Source organism: Bos taurus, chromosome 22 (assembly GCF_002263795.3).
Source record: "Bos taurus isolate L1 Dominette 01449 registration number 42190680 breed Hereford chromosome 22, ARS-UCD2.0, whole genome shotgun sequence".
Lineage (NCBI taxonomy): Eukaryota > Metazoa > Chordata > Mammalia > Artiodactyla > Bovidae > Bos > Bos taurus.
In genome coordinates, this window is record NC_037349.1 from 30010768 (window position 1) to 30038125 (window position 27358).

The 27358-nt window shown below is 41.3% G+C and overlaps 1 protein-coding gene and 1 long non-coding RNA gene across 2 annotated transcripts in view; one reads left to right on the forward strand and one right to left on the reverse strand.

Moving 5' to 3' along the window:
- The window catches only part of EIF4E3 (eukaryotic translation initiation factor 4E family member 3), a 115017-nt gene extending 89207 nt beyond the window's left edge, over window positions 1–25810 (forward strand). The window contains exon 7 of the mRNA XM_059879871.1: window positions 25774–25810. Within this exon, the coding sequence (XP_059735854.1) occupies window positions 25774–25778 (5 nt within the window). The 3' untranslated portion in view covers window positions 25779–25810. The remainder of the gene's footprint in view (window positions 1–25773) is intronic.
- LOC132343536 (uncharacterized) lies at window positions 1406–9720 on the reverse strand. Its single transcript, XR_009492429.1, has 2 exons — window positions 6550–9720; window positions 1406–6412 (listed from the first exon to the last, which is right to left on the reverse strand). It is a non-coding gene; the product is annotated as an uncharacterized lncRNA (long non-coding RNA).
- Window positions 25811–27358: the final 1548 nt, after the last annotated feature.

A 27358-nucleotide genomic window follows, 5' to 3' on the forward strand; every position in this document is an offset into this window, starting at 1 on the left:
ATTGTCATACTCTTCTTTCCCTTCTGCCTTTGTAGCATCTGACAGATAATTTATGGAGTGGGTGGGAAGAAGGTTGTGGAGAGGCAGGGGGAAGAAGCTGCCCCAGAGGTGTAGGAGAAGCAATTCGGGATGTATATGAGAGTGAAGGAAGCAAATGTGGTAGCTACAAGCAATGGAGGGAAATGATCAAGTCCTGCATGAAATCAAGAATTTGGATTCTGAGGTTTCTCTTTATCTGATTAACAAATCTTTCCTGTTGCATTTCAAAGTTTAAAGGTGTTGAAGGGAGGGAGGGGTGCATCTTCCCATTGGGCACGAGCTGGGAATGCAGGATGAGTACTGTCAGAGACCAGTTGTGTCGTTAGCTATTGCCAAATAATAACAAGTAGTAACAAAATGTTGGTGGCATTTAAAGAAGGGCATCTGTTTAGCTCCCATGTCCGCATGATAGATCGGGGTTAGGTGACCAAGATTGGAGCTGGCTGGGTGGGTGCCCTACTACTGCTGGGATCCTTTGGGCTACTAGTTTGGGAAGTACCAGAGCACAAGGGAACATGCCCAGCCTCACCGATGCTTCTAAGCCTTTGTTCGTGTGATACCTATTAACATCGCTTTGGCTAGAACAAGTCACATGGCCAAGCCTGAAGTCAGGAGGTCCTCACTCTATCCATGACAGGGGTAGGAAATGGGTATTTCTGAACGATATTCTAATCTACCACATAAGAAGAAGGGTCAGAGAAAAAAAGAAGCCAAAGGAGCCCACAGCTAACTTCTTTCCTGAGCTACACAGCATTATTTTTCTTGTACCCTTGATTTTCCAAGCCCTAGAAAGGGTGCCATTGATTTGCTTAGGGTTGGAAATGGCAACCCACTCCAGTGTTCTTGCCTGGAGAATCCCAGGGACAGGGGAGCCTGGTGGGCTGCCATCTATGGGGTCGCACAGAGTCGGACACGACTGAAGTGACTTAGCAGCAGCAGCAGCAGCAGTGTGAGTGGATTAGACAGAACTAGCTACATGGCTTGGCTGCTTCCTCTTCAGAAGAATGCAGATAGGGATGTCAGACAATTATGGGGAGACCCACCTCACAGTGGACATTAGCTTTGAATCCCAACTTTTGCATGCCAGCATCATGGGTGTAATTTGAGAGGCCTTGCAACTTCTGAGTACAGTCTCTCTCTCCACATGGCTGAGAGCTGATAGAGAAGGTATTGGCAAGGTTAAGAAATAGGGAGAATTGAGGATTTGGAATAGTTGTTATCTCCTCTTTTTGTCACAAGCATTCACAATTCTTTATCTTCTAAATCTTAAGTTTACTAATCAGCCTGAGGCAAGGAGATAAAGATATGCTGATACAATTACGGGGCGGGGGTGGGGGGCGGTGAGCTCATAATTATCATCAAAGAGTACGATTAAAAACACTTTTTATTTAAATATTTATCTTAGAGAATTTCGGCTTGTGAGTTTACAGTGCTTCTAGGGAGCATGGCAGTTTGAGAGACAATGACCTCTTCCTTCTGGTTCTTTTGATGACTGTCAGAGCCTGGAAGTTTTCTTCCTGGAATCTGTTTTCCCCAGCAGTGCCAGGCACATGGTAATGACTCGATAACGTTTTCATGGAGTGAATAAACTGTAAAATTGGAACAGAACCGTCCATGGATATAGTAAGGATATGAATGAAATGACATTTAAAAGATTTTTAGTCTTAAAGGTAAAAAATTCTGAATTCTTCCTGCTTTGAGTGGGATGTAAATTCAAGAGTATGTGATTTTGTACAATGTAGGGATTGTAAATATCCCCAAATTATATAAATAAGCTTTTTCTTACCCCTTGCAACCTCAGGTACAGGATTTTATGGGCTCTTCCAAATAGAGCATGTTTTATGCACAAAGAGTTTTGTTTTTTGCAGTATATATTTTTTATTGACAGCTTTGATGATGCAGGGCTGATTCCTATGTTAAGAGAGTGTCAGTTACTTGGTTAATTACATTTATCACCCAGGATCCTTTGTCTCTTCATAGCCACTGAGTATTTGGAATTATTGTGTGTTACTTGTGTATTTCCCTCACTGCAGTGAATATGGTTTTTATACTTATGTGAAACTGCTAATGTATTGCTTGGTAGATCATGAGCAATGGGCTTCTGACAGCTCTGTTCATTAGTCAGTGTGGGGTAAAAAATAAAAGAAACCACATTGATATAGAAACAGAGTGTGAGCCAGCAATTACCATCAGAGAGCACAATTGAAGCCACATTTTATTTAAATATTTATCTTGTGAATTGATTCATACAAAACAAGAAGCCGTTTTTTTATTTATGAATGGCTTCACCACTGAAATTTGAAGAGCGAGATCGCTATTTGAGTTGGGTTTGATGCAGTCCATGGTTTAGTGTACAGAGAGCTAAATAACGCCAAATTATTCATTGTGATGTATCATTAAGATTGCTATGTGTGAATGTGTAGAAAGATGATAATGCCGTGCAGCTGTTCACTTTGGAATCCCAACTTTGCATAGTAAGGAGGAAAAAAAGCTGATACATAACTTTTAGTACCAATAATAATAGCAAATATCCAGAGATGCTAACCATGGGCCAATTGTATTTTATATGTTAACCTGTGAAGTGAATACTGTTAACCACTTTACAGGTGAGGAAGCAGGGGTACAGTGAGATGAAAGGATTTAGCCAAGTTCACACCAGAGTGTGGGACAGGACTTCTGGCAGTCCTTGGCAAAGACCCCACTCCTTGCTGGTCCTACTTCATGTCTGGTAGCTTTTGATGGAGATAGACTACTTCAGCTTATACAATCTGTGTTCTCTGGCTTACAAGGATTTCCAGTAATGGCAGTTGCAAAAATCTTCCAGCTAGCTGGCATCCATTTCATTAGCCTATTTAGAAAGATCAGGTCGGGAGAACTCTGCTGTGGGCGCTCACCACACATCTCTCTTTATCACCAAACAGGATTGTTTGACCTTCCCTCCCCTCCTGGTACTCCACACACAAGGGAAGACCTTCCACTCATGTCTGACAACCAGGTCGTAGACCAGAGCTCATTTGCCAATTACATTATATAGGGATTTACATTACTGTAGATAAAGGAGCTCCAAGCATCAGTTTGTGTGAGCACTTGGGACCCATGGGAGACACCTAAAACAAAATCTTAAAAATAAATACTGGCCTGTGGAAGGGACCATGAAAAAAAAAATCACTAACTGTAGATATTGTTTAGAAGATGAAAGATGAAGGAAAAGGAGCAAAAAGAGATAAACGTGTTGTAAGTAAAGTTATAAATAAGGAAAACAAAAGAAAGATCCACTTTTCTATTGCATATATTGGGAGGAGATCTATAGACTAACTGGGTTTAAACACTTTTTGCTATTTAAAGAAGTCCTGCCAGAACACAGTGGAGTATGGATGTGGCATCACTTCATTCCAAGGACTGGTTGAAATATTCATTTTGCTAAGTACACCCAGATGTGTTAAAATCTGAACACTGACTCATAGTAACCAAACTCGCAAGAGATGGATATAAAGCCAGAATGTAATTTGTTGATGATGCTCTCTGCCACTACAGAAACTGTCACAATCTCATGCTCACTGAGCTCTGTACTGTCTCCCTATGGACAGAGCTTCATGGAGAGCAATATTATGGATTAGAAAGTTGCTTCCTTAAACGTGGTCATAGGAAGGAAAATTAGTCTTGTGACCTCAAAGGATGGTGTGTTAGTTGAGACTGTCTCCAAGGCAAATTATTAAAAATCAAACTTCAGTTGGCTTAAACAAAAAGTACCTTATTTGCTCCTGGGACAAGGAAGTCAAAGGGTTCTGACACAGCTGGATCCAGGAGTTTGAACAGTGTCAGCTAGATTCTGCTTCTCTGTCATTTAGCATGCAGTTGGGCTGTAGGCTTTATGATGGTACAGAGACATGTCTCTTAAAAAGGCTTGTCCCTTGGCCATTGCTTGGTGAGGATTTGTTGAATATCCAGAGAACAAGTTCTTGATCCAAGACACTTTCTTCCCAGGAAGTTCTGGAAAGTAATGGCACCCCACTCCAGTACTTCTGCCTGGAAAATCCCATGGACGGAGGAGCCTGGTGGGCTGCAGTCCATGGGGTCGCTGAGGGTCAGACATGACTGAGCGACTTCACTTTCACTTTTCACTTTCATGCATTGGAGAAGGAAATGGCAACCCGCTCCGGTGTTCTTGCCTGGAGAATCCCAGGGATGGGGGAGCCTGGTGGGCTGCCGTCTATGGGGTCGCACAGAGTCGGACACGACTGAAGTGACTTAGCAGCAGCAGCAGAAACACTGTAGAGTTTCTTCAACCTTTTTGATCCTAAGAATCACTTTAAAATATCCATTCCCAGCCCTTTCTCCTATGGAGTTGATGCAGTGGATCTGGTCGGAGTCAATAACCAGTGCTTTTAAATAAAGGAGCAGGGTTTTCTGTGTTTAGGAGGGGAGAGCCACTGATGTGGATTGACACTGATCAAATTTTAATGTGCATAAGAATGGTGTGGGTGGGAATCTTGTTAAAACACAGGTTCATTACTTAAAAAACAGAGACTGATGGAGAATGAACGTAGTAATTGCCTGTGGAGAAGGGGTAGTTAGGGAGTTTGGGATGGCCATGTACACACTGCTGTATTTAAAAGAGAAAACCAACAGGGACCTACTGTATATCATATGGAACTCTGCTCAGTGTTATGTGGCAGCCTGGATGGGAGGGGAGTTCGGAGGAGAATGGATACCTGTATGTGTATGGCTAAGTCCCTTTGCTGTTCACTTGAAACTATGACAACATTGTTAATCGGCTATACCCCAATACAAAATAAAAAGTTTTAAAAAGTCAACATTAATTGAAAAAAATTTTGAGTGACTTGTTCAACATTAAAAAGAAATGGAAATTACCTAACAACAACAGATGGTGATTGCAGCCATGAAATTAAAAGACGCTTACTCCTTGGAAGGAAAGTTATGACCAACCTAGATAGCATATTAAAAAGCAGAGATATTACTTTACCAACAAAGGTCCATCTAGTCAAGGCTATGCCTTTTCCAGTAGTCATGTATGGATGTGAGAGTTGGACTGTGAAGAAAGCTGAGTGCCGAAGAATTGATGCTTTTGAACTGTAGTGTTGGAGAAGACTCTTGAGAGTCCCTTGCACTGCAAGGAGATCCAACCAGTCCATTCTAAAGGAGATCAGTCCTGGGTGTTCTTTGGAGGGAATGATGCTGAAGCTGAAACTCCAGTACTTTGGCTACTTCATGCGAAGAGTTGACTCATTGGAAAACACTCTGATGCTGGGAGGGATTGGGGGCAGGACAAGAAGGGGACGACAGAGGATGAGACGGCTGGATGGCATCACTGACTCGATGGATGTGAGTCTGGGTGAACTCCGGGAGTTGGTGATGGACAGGGAGGCCTGGCATGCTGCGATTCATGGGGTTGCAAAGAGTCGGACATGACTGAGCGACTGAACTGAACAACAACAGAAAACACAGATTCATATGTGGTAAGTCTGAGATGGGGCAGAAATCCTGCATTTCTAACAGGCTCCTGGGTGATATGAATGCTGCTGGTCTGGGGGACACACATTGGAAACCACTGATCTGTAGACCATTGGTTCTCAACTGGAGTCTGTTTTGCACATCAGGGGACATTAGGCAGTGTCTGGAGACTTTTATGATGATCACAACTGAGGGAGGCATTCTACTGGCACCTAGTGGGTAGAGCCCAACAGTGCTGCTGAAGATCCTACTGTGTGCAGCACAGCCCTCAGCCACAGAATTATGCAGTCCCAAATGTGACAGGGCTGCTGTTGAGGAATCCTGCTGAGGAGTGTCTCCTCTGTGTAGCACATTGCCATACTTGGTTAGCTATACTTGCTATATTTGGTTAGCAAGCATTATTTACTGCCTCCACAGTCTAGTCTGGTCCCCTCAGGGTTCCCTGATGAGTCTTTGTTTGGATTTTAACTATTGTTGAAGTACTTAAATCACATACTGGCCCTGAGAACAATAGCCAATGTGATCACTCCTTGAGACCTTTTCTGTGCCAGGTGTTGTTCAAGGCATATCATGCACAGAGTGTAAGGTACATTTGACCCTTGAACAACACAAGTTTGAACTCTGGGTGTCCATTTGTATGCAGGTTTTTTCAGTAAAGACATACTACAGCACTGTACAATCCAAGGTTGGTTGAATCCCCAGGTGTGGAACCACAGATGTAGATGGTCAACTGTAAAGTTATACATGGTTTTTCAATTGCATGGATGGGTTGATGCCTCTACCCCCCACACTGTTCAAGGGTCAGCTGTAGATAATATTATTATCCCATTTTCTTAATGTAAAGTCTGAGGCTCTGAGAGGTTAAGCAGCTTTCTTGGGTTATTTCTGCAGCTGACCCAAACTGTAAAAAAAAAAAAAAAGAAAAAAAAAATCATTGGTTATTACATAAATAGCATGTGAATGTAGTTCAAGTCAAAAAAACATGTAAAAGCACACACAGAAAAAGAAATCTGTTACTCCACTTGCTGCCAGCCATACCTCTCTTTCCCAGAGGCTGTTTGTTCTCAGTTTCTTGGGTGTCCTTTCAGAAAGAGTCTCTGTATTAAAAGATAGATATTAATAATTTCCACAGGATGATAGGCTACTGTATTAGTTTCATAGGGCTGTCATAACAAATCACTTCAGACCGGGTGGCTTGAAACAACAGAAATTTATTGTCTCACAGCCCAGAAGCTGGGAGTCCAGTTGCTGGTAGAATAAGTTTTTCTGAAGGTTCTGAGGGAGCATGTTCATGCCTCTCCACTAGCCTCTGTGGCTGCATCACTCCAATCTTTGCTCCCATCTTCACGTGACCTTCTATGTCTGTATCCACATTTCTCTCTTCTTGTAAAACCAATGTCTTGATTTGAACCTACCGTAGTCCAGTAGGACCTCATTTTCTGTAAATAAGGTCACATTCCAAGGTACCGGGGATAAGGACTTCAGCATGTTTTTGAGGGGAACACAGTTCAACTGTCAACAGCCAACAAGTTTTGCTTGTCTCTTACTTTTTTTCATTTAATATGTGTTGGGTATTGGTCCATGTCTGCAGCTAAAGAGTTGCCCTTTCAGTGGCCATATCAGATTCCACTGTATGAGCACACCATAATCATTTAATAAGTTCTCTGTTAGTGGATGTTTACGTTTGACAAATCTTCTGTTTGGTACTCATTATTATTTCTTTCCCTCTATTTTTAGAGCATAACCAAGCAAATGGGAAAATAAATTACTCCCCATACATTCATATGTCTCGATTTCTCAGCCAGAAATGACCAGTAAAAACCTATTCTAGAAAGTCCAGAAATCTCTTTTGTTTCCTAGCATGGAGGAGCACAGTTTCACAAACTCTTGTGGAGTTATAACTGTTATAGTTCACAACCTTTGCTGGACATCACCAGCAGCATTTGGGGAGCTGCTAAAAATACAGATTGTGCATTGCAGGCAGATTCTTCACTGTCTGAGACACCAGGGAAGCCCACAGATTGTGGGGCCCCACGCCAAACCATCTCCCAAGGAGGTAAGGCCCTGGGAGGCATATTATTAAGAAACTACCCTGTGGTTCTAGCAGATAATTCAGATAGAAAGCCCCCAAACGGTGTGCCTTTAATTGTGTCTTGTACTGGGAAGCTGGTGATAAATATAGTTCAGTCCTTGACCTCAAGGAGCCTGTGGTTTCTTAAGGAAAACAGAACCTTGAACGGATTGTTATGATCTAAGAAAACACAAGGAGCCATCAGCACAGCCCAGGTGTAGAGGCTGGATGGGATGCAAGGAGGGAGCTGATGCCTTTGCTGAAAGTTGGAAGGTAACAGTGGGCTAAGAAGTAGAAGGGCGATCTGGGCAGAAGACACAGTGTAAGCACAGGCACAGTGCAGAACCCCATTTATGTGTGGGGAGAACCTCCAGTTTGTGGATGTCATTGAAATGCAGTGCAGGAGGTGGGAAGGAAGGATGTGGGTGTAGGGAAGGCAGCCAGTGTTACATTACACTGGCCTTCTGTATCCCTCCTGGTCTACTCATGCCTAAAATGAAGCAGCAAGCTGATACACAATTGGTCCCTAAGGTCCCCTCAGGCAAACTGTCTCACCCAGGAGGGTGAGCCCAGAGGTCTGAAGAGACTGATAAAGTGTGTCTCAGTCATGCTCTTGACAGCCTGAGCCCTGGGGTGGAAATGGTGACAGAGACGACCAGAACCAGCAAACGTTAAGTTGCCATCAATAAGAGCAAAGGAGTGAACAGGGGAACAGCATCCCTTACAATCCCATCCTTATATTTTAAGGAAACTGATGATGCAGAAATTGGTAAGAGGCTGGGAGAAGGTGAAAAGAAACCAGAACCATGACTATATGGAGGCTAGCCATCTGGAGTCAAGTCTGCCTCATCAAACAATCCCTAATTGTTTTTAATAAGGTACATAAGTTATGTTTGGCATCCTCTGCTCTGTGCAGTCTCCCTGTTGAGACTATTTTTTATTTTCTTATGAAACAATAAGGCCAATGTAATTAAACAGCAGTGAACATATTCGCTTCCCAGTGATTGGTGCAGGTAATTATGAGCACCTTCTTGGAGGAAGGGTGGTTGTTTTTCTTCTTCATGTTGCAACTTTAATAAAGAAGGAGATGGCAGGGAAAGATGAGTGCTGGTGAAGTTCCAATCTTCATTCGTCCTTCCATTTACAGAAAAGAAATGTTCCAGAGCAGACTGGAAGAGGGCCAAGATGGAAACACATGTCTGTCTGGCTCACCATACGTACTCATGCCTGGCACAGTCCCTGGTACTTAGAGGATACTTGGTAAATAACGATTGACTGACCATATAACAACTGACTGACCATCACCAAGAGAAGGAAGGACACAAATATTCTTGGACTACCAACTCAGCACCAGGTGCCATAGAAAGATGATTACGATTGTCCCGTTGAACTTTCTCCTGTAGAATCGGGGACCTTTTTAAAATTGCCAAGATTGGCAAACGGGGACTAAAAAATGGAGAATTGAGTGTCCTGGGACAGTATGCTCAGGGTCAGCATCATGATGTAAAGGAGGTAAAAAGATGGTACAAAAATATTTTTAAACAATCATTTTCAGAGAGAACAGGAAGCAATACAGCATACAGAAATGAAAAGCCGGACATTTCCAGACCTAGGAAGATCTGAAAAACAAATAAGCGCCTGAAATATAATCCTCATGGACTAGGAGGACCAGTGAAGTAGGAGGGCAAACAGGAAATCACCTTGAGCAGGATATAGGGTCACAGGCATTTTCCTTTGGCTGCTGCTTCTGAAACACACACTGCTTGTCACATGGTGAAATGCTTCCCGTGTGCTGGAATGTTACGCCTCTGAAAGCCCTGTGAGACATATTCTAGAAACCATAGTTTACCAACGAGGAAACAGATTCTAGAGGATAAGAAACTGGCCCAAGATCCCACAACAGAGACAAAGCCAAGCTCTAAAACCAAACTGAGCTGTCTCCAAAACCTGAGTCCCGATGTCTGCACTTGAGTTCAGTTGTTCAGTTCAGTCACTCAGTTGTGTCTGACTCTGCAACGCCATGGACTGCAGCACGCCAGGCTTCCCTGTCTATCACCAACTCCTGGAGCTTACTCAAACTCATGTCCATTGAGTCAGTGATACCATTCAATCATCTCATCCTCTGTTGTCCCCTTCTCCTCCTGCCTTCAATCTTTCCCAGCATCAGGGTCTTTTCAAATGAGTCAGTTCTTTGCATCAGATGGCATCAAAGTATTGGAGTTTCAGCTTCAGCATCAGTCCTTCTAATGAATATTCTGGACTCATTTCCTTTAGGATGGACTGGTTGGATCTCCTTGTAGTCCAAGGGACTCTGAAGAGTCTTCTCCAACACCACAGTTCAAAAGCATCAATTCTTCGGTGCCCAGCTTTCTTTATAGTCCAACTCTCACATCCATACATGACTACTGGAAAAACCACAGCTTTGACTAGACAGACCTTTGTTGGCAAAGTAATGTCTCTGCTTTTGAATATGCTATCTAGGTTGGTCATAGCTTTTCTTCCAAGGAGCAAGCGTCTTTTAATTTCATGGCTGCAGTCACCATCTGCAATGATTTTGGAGTCCCCCAAAAATCAAGTCTGTTACTGTTTCCAAGAGGTGACTGTACTTGAGTTGCATTCCATTTTACCTAAACTTCTCACTTTGTCTTAGATACAGCCACGGTGGTTCCTTATAACTGATTCTGTGCCTCCATCTCATAATTTCCATATTGGCAATATGAAGTCACATGCTATTTTTAGTAAAACAAGTAGCAGATATCCATACATGACCATAGTCATTCAATAGCTTATCTTTTTAGTGCTACAGGGAACTGAGAATGAATGGGACGTGGACCCTTGAGAGACTTAGTATTTAGCAGCTTAACCAAGGAACTGGGCACAAAGAACCAAGTCACCTGTGATTATACTGGTAATAATAGCGTGTTCTTGATGGCCTGCTGTGGGCCTCCACACTGAAACACATTTTCCCTGTGCAGAGAGGTATATAGGCAACAAGCCCCAGGAGCTCAGGTGAGGAGCCGTGGCATTGAGTTGGTGGCATCACAGAAGACTTGTTAGAAGAGGTGACATTGAGTGGAAACTGGAAGACTGGTGAGACCCTAGGACAAAGAGGGGATGGATAGGTCATGAGGGGACTGGTGAGGGGATTCTGAGTGGGTGCAGGCAGGAGTATGATACCAAAAGGGAGGGGTTGGGGAGAGGCTGACCAAGATGAGTCACACCAGGTTACTACAAGCTTGAAATGTCAGACTGAGGAGATTGAGATTTAATAGGTGACATGGAGCTGTTAAAGTCTTTAGCCATCTTTTTTTAGGAACCCAAGGAAATCAAGCTGTTCAGAAATACCCAGTGAATTTGATAAACAGCAAATGGTTCAGAAGAGTGCCATGTCTCCTATACCTGCTGGACTGCTTCAGTTAACTGGAATAGGCGCTTACTCCGATTGGCCTAGACATGAGGAGCTTAACTGATTACAGTAAAATTGAGATTCCGGAATAAGGTTGATGACTTAAGACAGAGCCAGGTTGGAAACCCATGCCAGTCTGTGGGATCCAGGTCATTCTCCATCTCGTGGTTTCTCTCTCTCCTCTGTAGGACTCTTGGGTGGCTCCCCTAGCCCGGCCCAAGCCCTGTCCTCTCTGCAGTATTTGTTACAGGAGTCAATCTCTCTCAACAGAAATGCCACCCTCCTGGAATCCAGCCTCTCAGCCCGGGTAGTCTCATGTGCCTGTCTTTGAACCAGTCTCTGAGATCAGAGAGCCACATGGTCTGCTGAGCCAACTCTGAGTGTTGTTTCCACACCTGGTATTAGAAGTGCAGTAGGCCTGCCTGCACCTGGAGGATTGAGAGTGGGGAGGAGTGCTTCCTTAGAAAGCAAAAGTCTGGGGTGTTGTGACCAGGACGAAGAGGAACACTGGCTTAGCAGACGGAAACAACACGTGTCCATGACAGAAGCTCCAAGGGACCCAGCAGAAGAAGGACCTTTGGGAACACATGGTGAGAGTGTCAGTTCTCTGAGGCACATGAATCAGACGCATCCTCCAGGATCCCTGATGGGTTGCTCGCTTGACTCCTGTTGCTGGGCCCCCTGTGGAATTATCGATCGCTAAGAGGAGTCTTTAGAGACTCTCGAGTGGGATGGGGAAGTGGAAAGCCAATTACAGAAAGTAGGAGTTCTGGTTTTTCTCAGGGTTTAGGAGCTGCGAGCCAGAGGAAGCAGTTGATATAATCACTTCTGTAGTGTTAGGCCTGCAGTTGCCAAATCAGGGTGAAATTTGCATGCCGGTTTTCTATGCAGAATGTTGTTCTCATGCTAATAGAGTTGCTGCAAACACATCTGCCCACCTTATGAATAAATCCTGTATTTCAACCAGTCTCCTGCTGTTTGAGTCTCAGGAACACCCAGGTCTCCTTCTAATGTGGTTACTGATGGGATAATGGTGAGGGTTTTTTCCTTGACCCAAGATACATTTGAGAGCTAGGACTTTAAGGGTAAGGATGAAGTTGTTCTTTGTCACAGACGGATCCTGGTGAGCAGTTCTTCCTGAACACAGTCTGGAAGTCATCCACACAGGCTGTGGGACCACCAACAGCTCTTCAGAGATTCTGGCCTAAGGTGGTCTAAAGTGAATCTCTCTATAGATCCATTCCTAGCCTGGCCCTGGCTGCTTATAGAGGTGTTTGGGGAATTTTTTTTTTTTTTTAAAGCAGCATTGGAGGTAAGGAAGGAAGGATTGGGAGTTTAGGATTACCAGATGCAATGCCAACTATTATATATAGGATGGATAAATAATAAGGTTCTATATAGCATAGAGAAATATAGTCAATATCCTGTGATAAACCTTAATGGAAAAGAATATGAACAAGAATATATATATAAACATATATATGTACATATATAACTGAGTCCCTTTCTTGTACAGCAGAAATTAAATAACATTGTAAATCGTTATGCTTCAGTAAAATTAAAAAAAAAAAAAAAAAAAACAATACGAAAGCCTAGGCTACCATTAAATCTAGTACTTCGGTTAGATAGTCCGTCTGTCTTGGGCCTCAGTTTTCTGATCTATAAAATTGATAGGCCTTGGCTACATAATTGCTGTTGGTATAGGCTGTGTGTAAGTGCTCTTGAGACTAGAATTTCTGAAATACAGCTAACCCATCTGGAGGAGCCCACAAAGTAATAGTGCTCAGTAATTGAGCATCAGGTATGTGGATCTTCCTCAATTTCTGGTGGGATTGTGTCCCAGTAAACCCACCACAAATTGAAAATACTGTAAGTTGAAAATGGATTTAATACACATGACTTACCCAGCATCACAGCTTAGTCTCAGTTCAGTTCAGTCGCTCAGTCATGTCTGACTCTTTGCGACCCCATGAATCGCAGCACGCCAGGCCTCCCTGTCCATCACCAACTCCCGGAGTTCACCCAGACTCATGTCCGTGGAGTCAGTGATGCCATCCAGCCATCTCATCCTCTGTCATCCCCTTCTCGTCCTGCCCCCAATCCCTCCCAGCATCAGAGTCTTTTCCAATGAGTCAACTCTTCGCGTGAGGTGGCCAAAGTACTGGAGTTTCAGCTTTAGCATCATTCCTTCCAAAGAACACCCAGGGCTGATCTCCTTTAGAATGGACTGGTTGGATCTCCTTAGTCTACCATAAAAGTGCACAGAACACTTAAGTTAGTCTACTGTTGGGCAAAACCGTCTAACACAGAGCCTATTTTATACTTGTGTTGAATATCACATAATTTATTGGATACAGTATCAGAAATGAAAAACAGAATGGTCGTATAGGTACAGATGAATGGTATCGATTGCTTACCCTCATGATCACGTGGCTCACCAGGAGCTGTGCCCCCTGCCTGTGCCCAGTATCACAAAAGATTATTGCTAGCCCCAAAAAAGGTCAACATTCATAATTCTGTTTCTACTGAATCGAATACCACTTTTGCACCATTAGTTCAGTTCAGTCGCTCATTTGTGTCCTACTTTTTGTGACCCCATTGACTGCAGCGTGCCAGGCTTCCCTGTCCTGCACCATAGTAAAGTCAAAAATCGTTAAGTGGAACCATCATTAAGTTGGGACAGTCTGTAATTCAAATTCAGACCTGAAATCAGACATTCTCGCCTGAGAGTGATTTTGCTACCAGGAGACACTTGACAACTCTGGAGGCTTCCTCGGTTACCATGGATGCAGTGCTCTGGGACTCTAGGGTGGAGAGGCCAGGGATGCTCCCTGCAGCAGGTAGTATTAATACATCCCCTACACTGAGCATGAGCCACTGTGCTTTTCTTGTATTGTCGAGGTTGAGAAACTTTGCCTTTGGGAGTTCAATTTGTCTTCCACAGTCAAAAGCCCCACCTGTGTACCATGATATCATCAGTCTAATCCTCTAGGTTCACACCTGCTTGGTTCAACTGAGAAGCTGCTAGAAGCTGTTTTTTGTGATACTCATAAACTAGCTACATATTTTCTGGTTTTTCATTTTGACTTTCTCTTAATATATGAACCACTTTCCATACTGTGACACATGGTTACCAAAGCTTTTTTCCCCTTCTTCTCTCTTGTGTTTCTTCACACCACACCAGTTTGAAGTGGGGGCGAGAGGGACATCTGTTTGGGCCTGAGCCTCTGGAGGAGGCCCTAAAAATGTCTTGAGAAGAACTGAGTTGGAGACCAAAGAGGCGGCTATGTGTGGAGGCCCTGGGCAGCCCTCTCAGCTCCAGAAAGACGATGCTAAAAGAAGCGCTAAGTGCTCCCATCTTGTGTTTATACTATTCCTATTTCACAAAGTGGAAAAAAAAAAGTTAAATTAAGAGGTGCTCACCAGCCTTTAGGAGTTGGAGATTTTTTGTACTTTTTCAGAGCCAATCGGCTAACCAGAGGACTTAGGCATTTATGAGATGAACACAATGTACATTAGATATGATGGTGTTTGAGGTACCAAACTATTTATTTGATGGAAGGTTTTCCCATTTTCCCTAGTTGATGAACTGTTCATGCATGACTTATCTTGAGTTTGGTTTGACAGAGTGAGTGTTGCTAGAAAAGGAGGGAAGAAGAAAACTAATTGATAACACAATGGGCTCAATCTGCAAATGACCCACTTCCTAGCCTGCAGTTCTGGGAGGGTTGCAACTCTAAAAAGAGGTGGTGATATCATGACTTTGGTTTAAATGCACTTTGGAAAGATTACATAAAGAGATTTTCTCTAATGGATAAATAGGAGCAACTTAGAATTTTAGTCTCATGACTATTCAAGGAAAAGGATTTTCTAACAAGAAGTATGTTTGCTAAATCAAGGTCTCTATGGAGAGCTTGTTATATAAAATAACTGTAAAATTTTGAAGAACTCTAGAAGGAATATAGTTGTTATAGACCATTTTGAAATCAAGACACACTACTGAAAATTAGTTTCATCATTTTTAGGGTAACATATAATCTCCACACGGAAAGGTACATTTATAGTATAACTTGACTTTGCTGTCATGGAGGAGGGAAGGAAGCAGTTTGGCCAGAAACGTCAAATTTCCTAGATGCTGAGGTTGTTCTAGATGAGTGAGTGGTGATTCCAACTTGTTCATTTCCTTGAAGCAACCAACCCATCAAGATGTCTCCTGTCCTCTCTGACAAAACACAGAGGCACTGAGCCAGGTGAGGCCATCTCAGGAGGCACTGGCTCTTTTTTTTCCCCCTTGTTTTAAAAAATTTTATTGAAGCTTAGTTGACATTGTTGTGCTAATTTCTTCTGTATAGAAAAGGAACTCTTATACATCTATATTCTTTTTCATTTTCTTTTCCGTTATGGTTTGTCATAGGATATTGAATATAGTTCCCTGTGCATGCAACAGGACCTTGTTTATCCATCCTATGTATAGTAGTCTGCCTCTGCTAATCCCGATCTCCTGTTCCTTCACTCACTCCTTCACTCCTCCTCCCCCTTGGCAACCACAGTTCTGTTCTCTGTATCTGTGAGTCTCTTTTTGTTTCATAAACGTTGATTTGTATTGTATTTTAGATTCCACATATAAATGATACCATATAGGATTTGTCTTTATCTGACTTACTTCACTTAGTGTGATAATCTATAGTTCCATCCATAATGCTACAAAAATGGCATGATTTTATTCTTTTAATGGCTGAGTAATATTCCGTTGTTCCATTGCATTCCAACACACACACACACACACTATGGAATCTCTCTCTCGCCCTATATATATATAGGCATCTATATATATGTGTGTGTGTGTGTGTATATATATATATGTATATATATATATATATATATATATTACATCTTCTTTATCCATTTCTTTGTCAGTAGATGTTTAGGTTGTTTCCATGTCTTGCTATCTTGGCTACTGTAAATAGTTCTGTTATAAACATAGGGATGTATGTATCTTTTTGAATTATAGTTTTTACCTGGGTAGGTATGCCCAGCAGTGGGATTGCTGAATCATATGGCAAGTCTATTTTTAGTTTTTTGAGAAACTTCCATGCCATTTTCTGTAGTGGCTGCACCAATTTACATTCCTATCAACAGTGTAAACAGATTTCCTTTTTCTCATGCTCTCTCCAGCATTTGTTATTTGTGGACTTTTTACTGATGGCCATTCTTACGTGTGTGAAGTGGTGCTCGTTATTGTTTTGATTTGCGTTTTTCTAATAATTAGTGATGTTGAGCATCTTTTCATGTGCCTGTTGGCCATGTGCCTAATGGCCATCTGTATGTTTTCTTTGGAGAAATGTCTATTTAGGTCTTCTGCCCATTTTTTTTTTTTGATTGGCTTGTTTTATTTTTGTTGTTGTTATTGAATTGTCTGAGCTATTTGTATATTTTGGAGATTAAGCCCTTGTTCATTTATTTGTTTGCGAATATTTTCTCCCATTCCATAGCACTGACTCTTTATCAATGCATTTCTTTCTGTGAGTGCTCTTAACCAACATTTTCTGATAAAACTCCAGTTTTGAAGGTATCTTGTCCAACAGCCATGCAGTTTCCAAGTCAGATGTTTTATAAGTGACATCTGTCTTGATCAGATTGCATAAGCAAATGACTTGTTCCAGATTGCTAACAATATTTGCTTAAGTATTTGAGAGGGAATTTCTCCTTTGAAACATCAGAGTCCCAAAATTATGTTCCTTATCAAAAAAAAGTCTTTTTTTTGAAAAAACTTTTGTACTGGGGTATAGCCAATTATGATGAACCTAGACAGTGTGTTGAAAAGCAGAGACAAAGGTCTAATAGTCTACTATTCTGCCGACAAAGGTCTGATAGTCAAGGCTATGATCTTCCCAGTGGTCGTGTATGGTCGTGAGAGCTGGGCTGTAAAGAAGACAGAATGCCAAAGAATTGATGCCTTCAAACTGCTGGAGAAGACTCTTGAGAGTTCCCTGGACAGAAAGGAGATCAAACCAGTCAATCTTAAAGGAGATCAACCCTGAATATTCACTCTTAGGACTGATACTGAAGCTGAAGCTCCAGGATTTTGGTCATCTGATGTAAACAGATAACTCATTGGAAAAGTTCCTGATGCTGGGAAAGATTGAGGGCAGAAGAAGAGGGTGTCAGAGGATGAGATGGCTGGATGGCATCACCAATGCAATGAACGTGAACTTGGGGAAAATTCTGAGAGATGGTGAGGGACAGGGAGGCTTGTGTGCTGCAGTCCATGGGGTTACAACGAGTCGGACATGACTGGGCGACTGAACAACAGTAATAGTCATAGTTTCAGATATGCAATTGACACCATCCTTATGGCAGAAAGTGAAGAGGAACTAAAGAGCTTCTTGATGAAGGTGAAAGAGGAGAATGAAAAAGCTGGCTTAAAACTCAACATTCAAAAAAAACTAAGATTGTGGCATCCGGTCCCATCACTTCATGGCAAATAGATGGGGAAACAATGGAAACAGTGACAGACTTTATTTTCTTGGGCTCCAAAATCACTACAGATGGTGACTGCAGCCATGAAATTAAAAGACACGTGCTCCTTGGAAGAAAAGCTATGGCAAACCTAGACAGCATATTAAAAAGCAGAGACATTACTTTTCTGGCAACGTTTCGTCTAGTCAAAGCTATGGTTTTTCCAGTAGTCATGTACAGATGTGAAAGCTGAACAATAAAAAAGGCTGAGCTCTGAGGAATTGATGCCTTTGAACTGTTGTGTTGGAAAAGACTCTTGAGAATCCCTTGGATTGCAAGGAGATCAAACCAGTCTATGCTAAAGGAAATCAACCTTGAATATTCATTGGAAAGACTGATGCTGAAGCTGAAGCGGCAATACTTTGGCCACCTGATGCAAAGAGCCAACTCATTGGAAAAGACCCTGATGCTGAGAAAGACTGAAGGCAGGATGAGAAGGGGATGACAAAAAACCATATGGTTGGATGACACCACCGACTCAATGGACATGAGTTTGAGCAAATGCTAGGAGATAGTGGAAGACAGGGAAGCCTGGTGTGTTGCAGTCCATGGGGTCGCAAAGAGTCAGAAATGACTGAGCAACTGAACAACAACATAAACAGTTAAAAATGTTGTGCTAGTTCCAGCGAAGGTACTCAGTGATACATATACATGTGTCCTATCAAAGAAAGTCTTAAAGCAAAGATAGGGAAGTTGTCACCAATAAGCCAGACTTTGCCAGAGATGTCTGTAATCAGCTTGCCTCATGTTCAGCTTAAAAAAATTGTGTCAGTATTTAAAACCTAGGATATTGCATGCAACAAGTTGGAAGTTTCTGACTCTTTTGATATTGTAAAGGCCTGATGTTTAAGCCCTCCATCCCATGATGGGAAGGAGGTCGGCAGCAGCTCCCTTGAAGTGGTCATGATCTGTCCAACATGCCATAGTCCCCACCCTTCTCTGTTGTTTTCCGAACGCAGTGCTTGGTGTCCTTGATTGTCTTTAGACTGACCCACTTTTCTCATTGCTCTTATCTGCCTGGTTTATCTGTACACTTGCATTTCAACCACCACCACAAGAGAAAAGATAAAGGTGTTGATTGATGGTGAGAGGGTGTTTTCATAACAGTTTTGGAAAGTAAAGGCAGAATGATAAATTCTGTCTATAATTTATGTTTGACTTTTTTAAAGTACAATGACTTGTCCATTATTGGACAGTAAAAGATAATTTGTGTCTAGCACAGCTTCCATTAGAAAATGCATATCACTTAGCCGTTTGATGCCAAGATGATGTGAGCAGAGCTGGCTCTAGACTGAACTGTAGAGTGTGCCCAAGTGGCTTCGTATTACCTCTAGCCAACCTCTTCCTCATGTTCCTTTCTTCCTACTTTAATAACTCTGTGTCCTTACTACTTAATCCACCCACCTTGGATGTAGCTGTTTTTAATGATCTTTCTCTAAATTTAAACGATGCCATTAGAGAAGGATTTTTCACTGAAAGATATCTGATGATACCATTCCTACTAAGAGAGAGAAAGCTTAAATCATTTCCTGTTGCTTCTATCCAAGGATATTAGTATTTCTGTTCAAAGGAGAAACTTGAAACTTACTGGGTGTACAGTTGTAGAATTTGGGGATTGGACAGAGGTTAAGGATCCTTTGGCCAAGGTGTTAGAGCCCTTCAAATACATGAAATCAAGCACTTATTCCTGAAGTTGACCTTAAGTGTTACTTGAGTCAAAACCTGAATTCATATTTGACTAGTGTAGATTAATTACCATGCATCTGAACGTGGGTCTTTGTCTAGCTTTACCTTGACCAGTGTGCATGTGCTCAGTCACTCAGTAGTGTCTGACTTTTTGTGACCCTGTGGGCTGTAGCCTACCAAGCTTCTCTGTCCATGGAACGTTCCAGGCAAGAATACTGGAGGGGATTGCCATTTTCTACTCCAAGGGATCTTCCCAACCCAGGAATCAAACTTGCATCCCTTGTGTTTCCTGCAGGTGGATTCTTTAGGATTTAGGATTCTTTACCACTAGCACCACCTGGGAAGCTCTCCCTTGATCAGTAGTGATAGTAAAAGCTTTGGTTTTCTTCTGTAGTGTAGGAGGGTTGAGTTAGATACAGCATTACAAATTCAGGGTACTGGTGTCACTCACCTTGGATCACTTGCTCAGTACCAAGCTTCCTCTCAGATTCCGCCAGCTTTTCATCAGAGACCTCCAGCCAATCAATACCAGTTCATCAGAATTGGCTATTGTGGTGGAGCCAGTATTGCACTCCCAGGAGATAAATACAGAGGTCCCTGTCTGCTCTCTCATTCCATGAGTTCAAGGACCATATGTGGGTCAATGTTGAATATTCAGTAGGCAAAAAAAAAAAAAAAAAATTCATTGAACATGTGGCTCCTTTTACAGTCTAGAGAAGTTAAAGCAGTGCTTTCCCCTGAACACTGAAGAGGGATCTCTCATCTCACACAGGTTCTCACTAGATGAAGTGGTCAGGTCATTTAGATGAGGTTGTGCTCTCAGGGTGCACCTTTAAGACAGGCTGTTTCTGAAATCACAACCTAACAATCTTGAAAACTGGGCAAAAACAGCCCCAAAGAGCTGTTTCTACTTCAGGTTCTTTTTAAGACTAACGTGAATTGTTTGGGACAGAGATTGTCACAAGAGACACCAGAGAGGCCAAATCTTCAGCTGCTGCTAAGTTGCTTACCGTTGAGTTTAAGAGTGAATGAACTGAGGGGACATGGAGCTGGGGGTTGGATCTGTGACAAAGCACATGTCCATGAGGAACAACTGAGCTGAAATCTGATGCCCAGAGCCTCCATTCTTGTGTTACTCATCCAGATGTTTCTTCTCGAGATCAGGGACGGGCTCTCACAGACAGCCTTTTCAGCTCTCAGAAGCACTACTGGGTTTTCCTGAGAGCATTTTAAGTTAGACATTCCCAGCTCTGTTTGGATTTCTCCTATAATGCATTTGTAATAATTGTTGGACCCTGTCTTTTATTTGCTTAAAATGCTGCAGAAGCTTTTGTCTCACTCACAGTGAAGCCAAAGGCTTTTCCAGTGGCCCACAATGTGCTATGTGATCTGGCTGTCACCTCTGTCTTACCTTGGCTGCCCTCTTTCTCTTTTAATATATATATTTTGAGTTTTTAATTTTATGTTTTTACTTTTTAAAATATTTTTTGAAATAGAATTTTTATTTTTAATATTTATTGAAGTATAGTTGACTTATAATGTATTAATGTCCGCTGGATACTAAAATGATTATAGATATCTATATACACATTTTAAAATATTCTTTTCCATTATGGTTTATCATAGGATATTGAGTATAGTTCCCTGTGTTATACAGTAGGGCCTTGTTCATCCATTCTCTATATAATAGCATACATCTACTAACCCCAGCTCACACTTACTTTTTAAATTTTTAAATTAATTTATTGTTTTATTACTATTACACCTATAAGTATACAGTATACTTTTAATTGAAGTATACTTGCTATACAATATTATATGTTACAGGTGTACAATATAGTGATTCACAGTTTTTGAAGGTTATTATGAAATATTGACCATATTCCCCATGTTGTACCATACATCTTTTTGGCTTACTTTTTACTGATTGTTTTGTACCTCTGATTCTCTTACCCCTATATTGCCCCTCCTCCCTCCCTCTCCCAACTGGTAACCATGAGTTTGTTCTCTAGATCTGTGAGTCTGCTGCTTTTTTGTTAGATTCACTAGTTTATTGTATTTTTCTTGTTCCTTCTGCTGCAGCCATATGCACCTGTTGGCTGTGCCTCTAACATAGCAGACCTTCCCCAGGACCTTTGTACTTCCTGATCTCTCTGCCTAGAACATTCTTTCCCAGGTATTTTCGTGGATCATTTCCTTGACTAGTTCAGTGAGGCTTTCTTTGTCCATACCAGTCAAATATATTATGTTCCCCTCCCAGTGTATTTTTTCCCCATCATTACTTTGTATCATAATATAGATTTTGCCTTTGTCTTCTTCATTCTCTGGCTCGCCTACCTCAGTATAAGGTTCATTAGTGCAGGGATATTTTTGGATGGCTCACTGCTCCATTTCTGGCAGCTGAAACAGTGACTGGCACTTAATAGGAGGCCAATAAATACTTTAAGAATGAATGAATGTTTTCACATCCTTTCAGTACCTTTCTCACTTATTTTTATTAACTTTTTAAAGTTGTAAGCAACAGAAAGTCAAAGCTATGATTTTTCTAGTAGTCATGTATGGATGTGAGGGTTGGACTCTAAAGAAAGCTGAGCACCAAAGAATGGATGCTTTTGAACTGTGGTGTTGGAGAAGACTCTTCAGAGTCCTTCGGACTGCAAGGAGATCCGACCAGTCCTTCCTAAAGGAAACCAGTCCTGAATTTTCATTGGAAGGACTGATGCTGAAGCTGAAACTCCAATAGTTTGGCCACCTGATACAAAGAACTGACTCATTTGAAAAGACCCTGATGCTGGGAAAGATTGAAGGTGGGAGGAGAAGGGGATAACAGAAATAAGATGGTTGGGTGGCATCACTGACTCAATGGACATGAATTTGAGTAAGCTCTGGGAGTTGGTGATGGACAGGGAGGCCTAGCATGCTGCAGTCCTTGGGGTCGCAAAGAGTCGGACATGACTGAGCAACTGAACAGAACAGAAGCAACAGAAACCTAATTCATACCAGTTTTAAACAAAAATAGGAATTCATGGGCTTCTATAAGTAAAGCATGATAAAGACCTTGATTTTTCTACTACTGTGGATGGGCTTTCTGCATGGAGTATGGATGATACTTGCCAGCAGCTCTAAGCTTCCACCTCTAGTTTTTGTATCCAGTGGAATGAAGAGCCCATCTTCTAGCCATTAAAGGGTGGTGTGGGGACTTGTATAGATTGACTCAGCCAGACCACATGCATCCTTGGACCAGTCCCTTTGGCCAGTGAAGCCTGAAGAATGATGATGAGCCCAGCCTGGGCCATGGGCTTCCCCTTACAGCCTGGAATTTAGGGCTGTTTACAAAAGTGTAGAAGAAAGTTGTGGCATAAATGTACTTACTTGGGAATTGTGAACTAGGCACCCATGGATGTCAGCCATAGTCACTCTTCATAACTTGCTCTAATTTGTCTACCTACCTCCTGTAACAACCCAACATAGCCTTCCAGAAATGGGCTTAAGGGTTCATTCTTTGTTTACATGGTTTCCAAAGTGTGGTATACACACCCCATAGTATATACAGTATAAACCACTGAGGTGTAGAGAGAAAATATTAGAACTTATCTTATTCATATTTAATCTCTGTAAAATATTCATTTTATGTATGGTTTTTATAATGCTCAAATCAGCAGTTAGTAGTAGTACTACTTAATATTTAGTAGTACTTAGTAGGACATTGGTAAAGTAGTTCAAGTTCATATATATATATATATATATATATATATTTACATATGTAATTTATAAATAAGTAAAACCCCATACATTTGGCACACTCATACTCAATAGGATACAATATGATACATTAAAAAAAAATAAAGTCTGAGATCACAGTATTTTTTCTTAAAGGATACAGTTTACTACTTTAAAAGCTTCACCTTAAAAGAAATTAGGCAATTTTATCTCCAAATACTTTTTAAATGTTGCCAATTTTCTGCAGTAATGTGTTGTCCAAACACCTGACAACAGAGTGAAGATCATAGGTTGATTGTTTCCTTTCAGTTCTCAGGGACAGTACTTTTATGATTTTTCTCCAAGTTTGAATGACAACCTCAGAGGCAAAGTCTTTTCCAGATTAACACTATGTCTCTGATATACTTGAAATCCAGAAATATCTTTGAAGAAGGCAACTATAATCATGCAGTGAAAGAAAAGTTGGGTAAGGAGAAAACTGATTAAGAAAAAAAGAAGGACAACTAATGAAGGCCCAAAGCAGAAAGCAAGAAATTATTCCAGAAGGATGGAAAATGTAGTTAGAGAACAAACCCATATTCAAGTCAGGAATATCTTCTGAATTATTGAAATCTGAATGACTCTCATATTCTATTAAAGAGGGAAAATGGTATTGGAATAAATATTAAAAGGAGTCAAAATCTAGGAGGCATTACTCGTCTGAATATTATTAGCTTCCTTCAGTGTACGTATCTGTCCATCCTTTTCCACAAACTCTTATGTTAACCCCTCACTCTACCAGTGCTTTCTACAGAGGAAATACCAGGATTCTGGTTAAAAATATATGTGTGTATATCACACTCATAGCTGAAGCTGTTTCTATAGCACAGCAGGATCATAGAGTGAAAAGTGAAAAGTTAAGCTAATAATTTACTAAGATGACATTATTTGTGTTTAGTCATTAAGTTGTGTCTGATTCAGCGACCCCATGTACTATAGCCTGCCAGACTCCCCTGTCCATGGGATTCTCCAGGCAAGAATACTAGAGTGGGTTGCTATTTCCTTCTTCAGGTGATCTTCCTGACCTAGTAGTCAAACCCGCGTCTCTGCATTGGCAGGCGGATTCCTTACCATTGAGCCACCAGAGAAGCCCAAGTTGATATTAGTTGTTCTAATTTCATTTCAACCAGTGTGATTTCAGCCTATCATGGTGCCAGGCCTATATTTGGGATTGAAAATAGGTGAGACCTAGTGTCTGTCTTGAGACCGCTGACCACTTTGGGCTGGAACATAATAGCTTCATGAGATGCTGAGTTCCGCCGCCCCCCCTCCCCCCGCCCCCTGACAAAATAGAAAAAGAGCCAGGGGTCGATTGTGAGGGGCTGGGGGCAATGAAAAAAATCTGCCTGGGAGCATCAGAGAAGATGACATGTGAATAAGGCCTTAGAGGATATAAAGGATGGTTTCAAATGAAAAAGCTAAGAGGAGGGAGAAACGGCATGAGTAAAGGCAGGAAAGTAAGGAAGACCACGTCTCAGTGGAGGAGATATGAGGAGACCAATGTAGGAGAAAAATGGAGGCAGAGTTTGGCCTTTCTCTTGGAGATGGTGGCACATCATTAGAGGATATTTTAATTTTTTAAAGTAAAAGATTGGCATGTACTGGTCTAGTGACAGTTCAGAGGACAAATTGAAGCTGGGAGCAGGGTAACCATTTAGGAAGCTACAAAAATAATCCAGATCACAACTCTTAAAGAGTAGAACTGGGGAAGTCATAGTGGGTTTAGCAAGAAGAGAACTAATGTAAAGGAAATTTCTGATTTAAAAATCAACAGAACTTGATACCTTTATGCTAAGATGGTAGAAAAGAACAGGGATTTAGAGTTGACTATCAGTGTGCAATACAGAAATCATTGCAGTGGGAGGGAGGGAAGAATGGGCTGTCATTTGGTTTTGTTTTATTTTGATGGTAGGGGTAGCTGTTGTTAAGATGATGATGGGTTTGATTTATTGTTTATTAGCTGGGCTTCCCTGGTGGCTCAGCAGTAAAGAATCTGCCTGCAATGCAGGAGTCACAGGAGACATTGGCCCGATCCCTGGGTCAGGAAGATCTCCTGGAGGAGGAAATGGCAACCCACTCCAGTATTCTTGCCTGGAGAATCCCAATGGACAGAGGAGCCTGGGGGGCAACAGTCCATGGGGTTGCAAAGAGTTGAACATGACTGAAGCAACTTAGCATGACATCATTTCAATAGTCATAAACCATAAGTTTGACTTTTGGGGAGTTATATCATTCCGTGAGTTTCAATACATTTATTTATACATTCATGTAACCACCACCACTATCAGGATACGGACTAGCTCCATCACTCTCAAACAATCTCTTGTATTGTCTCTGTAGTCCAGTCTCCTCCCTGCTCTCACCAACTCATAACCCTTGGCAACTAGTGATCTGTTCACCATTCCTGTATTTTTGTCTTTTCCAAAATGTCAGGTAAAATAATCATATATTATGTAACTTTTGAGGTTGACTTCTTGCACTCAGCATTCATCCCAAACGTGCATCAGTGGTTTGTTGGTTTTTATTAATGAGCAGTATTCTACGGGATGGATGTACCACAGGTAGTCTGGCCATTCACTTTTGAAGGACATTTTGATTGCTTTCAGTTTGGGGGAATTGTGACTAGAGCTGTTATACATATTTATTTTTCCTCTTAGCAGAGATGTAGTTTTTCTCATTATTTTAAAAAGGAGGGGTAAAATATGCATAGAATAAAATGTCACCATTTTCAATAAAAACATTTCACTAAGTGTACAGTTGAAGGGCATTAAAAGCATCTTTGTGTAGGTCTTTATGTGAACATATGTTTTCATTTATCTAGGGTGAGGAAGCAGGAGTGAGATCACACAGCCATTTGAGTAAGTATATCTTTAACTTGATAAGAAACTGCTAAACTCTTTTCCACAGTGGTAGTACCATTCTGCATTCCTGCCATCAGTGGGTGAGAGTTTTAGTTGCTTCATATTCTTGCCAGGAGTTGGTACTGGGGATTTTTTCCCCAGCCTAATAGGGTGCAGTGATAGCTCATTGTGGTTTTAATTTTGCATTTCTTTAATTGCTAATGATCTTGAGAACCTTTTCATGTTGTTACTTTTGTCAAATGTTTGTGAAGTGTCTCTTCAAATCTTTTGCGTAGTTTAAGATTGGGTTTTAAAGTTTAAAATTTGTGCTTCTTATGTTGATTTTTTTCACAGGTGTTTATATATTTTGTATATAAGTCATTCAGTGGATATATGATTTTCAAATATTTTCTCCCAGCTAGTAGCTTGACTTTTCATGTGTTTTGCTTAGGAAAAGTTTTAAATTTTGATCAAGGACAATTTATCAGTTTTTCTTAAATGGCTTGAGTTTTTGATGTCATACCTAAGAACTCTATGTAACATAAGGCCTCAAAGATATTTCTCTTCTGTGGTTTTCTAAAAGTTTTATAATTTTACATTATTTATAATCCATTTATTTTAAATTAATTTTTATTGGTTATAGTAAAGGGGGATTTAGAAATTTGGATTCTAGGTGTTCATTAATAGTTTATAGAAGTATAATCTTTTTTTTTTTGTATGTTGACCTTGAATCCTATGACTGTACCAAAGTCACTTATTCTGAAAGGATTATTTTGGTTGTGTTGATTTCTTGGGATTTTTCTGTGCTCATATCATCTGTAAATGTGCACCATTTTATTTCTTCCTTCTAATCTGGATGTCTTTCATTTCTGCTTCTTGAGGGAAGACTCTGCTGAGTACTCCCATTTGATATCTTGGGAACTATGAGATTTTCCACTCTGGCTATTGGGAATCATCCATTATTTCTGGTAGGAGGTGAGCCCTAGGCATTGTTCCTTCTAATCCTTTTGAGTGTTCCCTGCCAACTCTGGGTTTTTGGTAATTTCTTCATATGCCTGTAAGATCAGTTCTCAACTGAATGATCCTTCTCTGGAGTTTGCTGTCCATGCAGCCCTCTCTCCTGGTACCTTAACCTCCTTTGCCTTCTTGGACTTTCCCTCTGTGCCCTCAGCTCAGGGAACCTGCTGGCTCTGCCTCAGTTCCCTTTCCTACATCAGTGACCTGATATCTTTCTGCAGACAGTAAGCAGGGGTGATCAGATCATAAGGCTTATCTCTATTCTTTGGGTGATGATAACATACAGGTTATTGCCCTAGAAATGTTTGCAAAAGTTTCTGAAAGAGGTCAGTTGAGCACAAGAGAACAAGGATCTACTGGATTAGTTCACCAGTAAGGAATTTGCAGCTTCCAAGCATGAGTGGATGAAAACTGTGAGTCACATTCCAAGAATCTCAGTAAAATGGGAATAGCAGTATCATCATTGTCATCATCATCTTCACCACTGTTACTTCACAGAACTCTTACTCTGAGATGAGATGGGAGTCTCCTATGCATTATGACATTCAA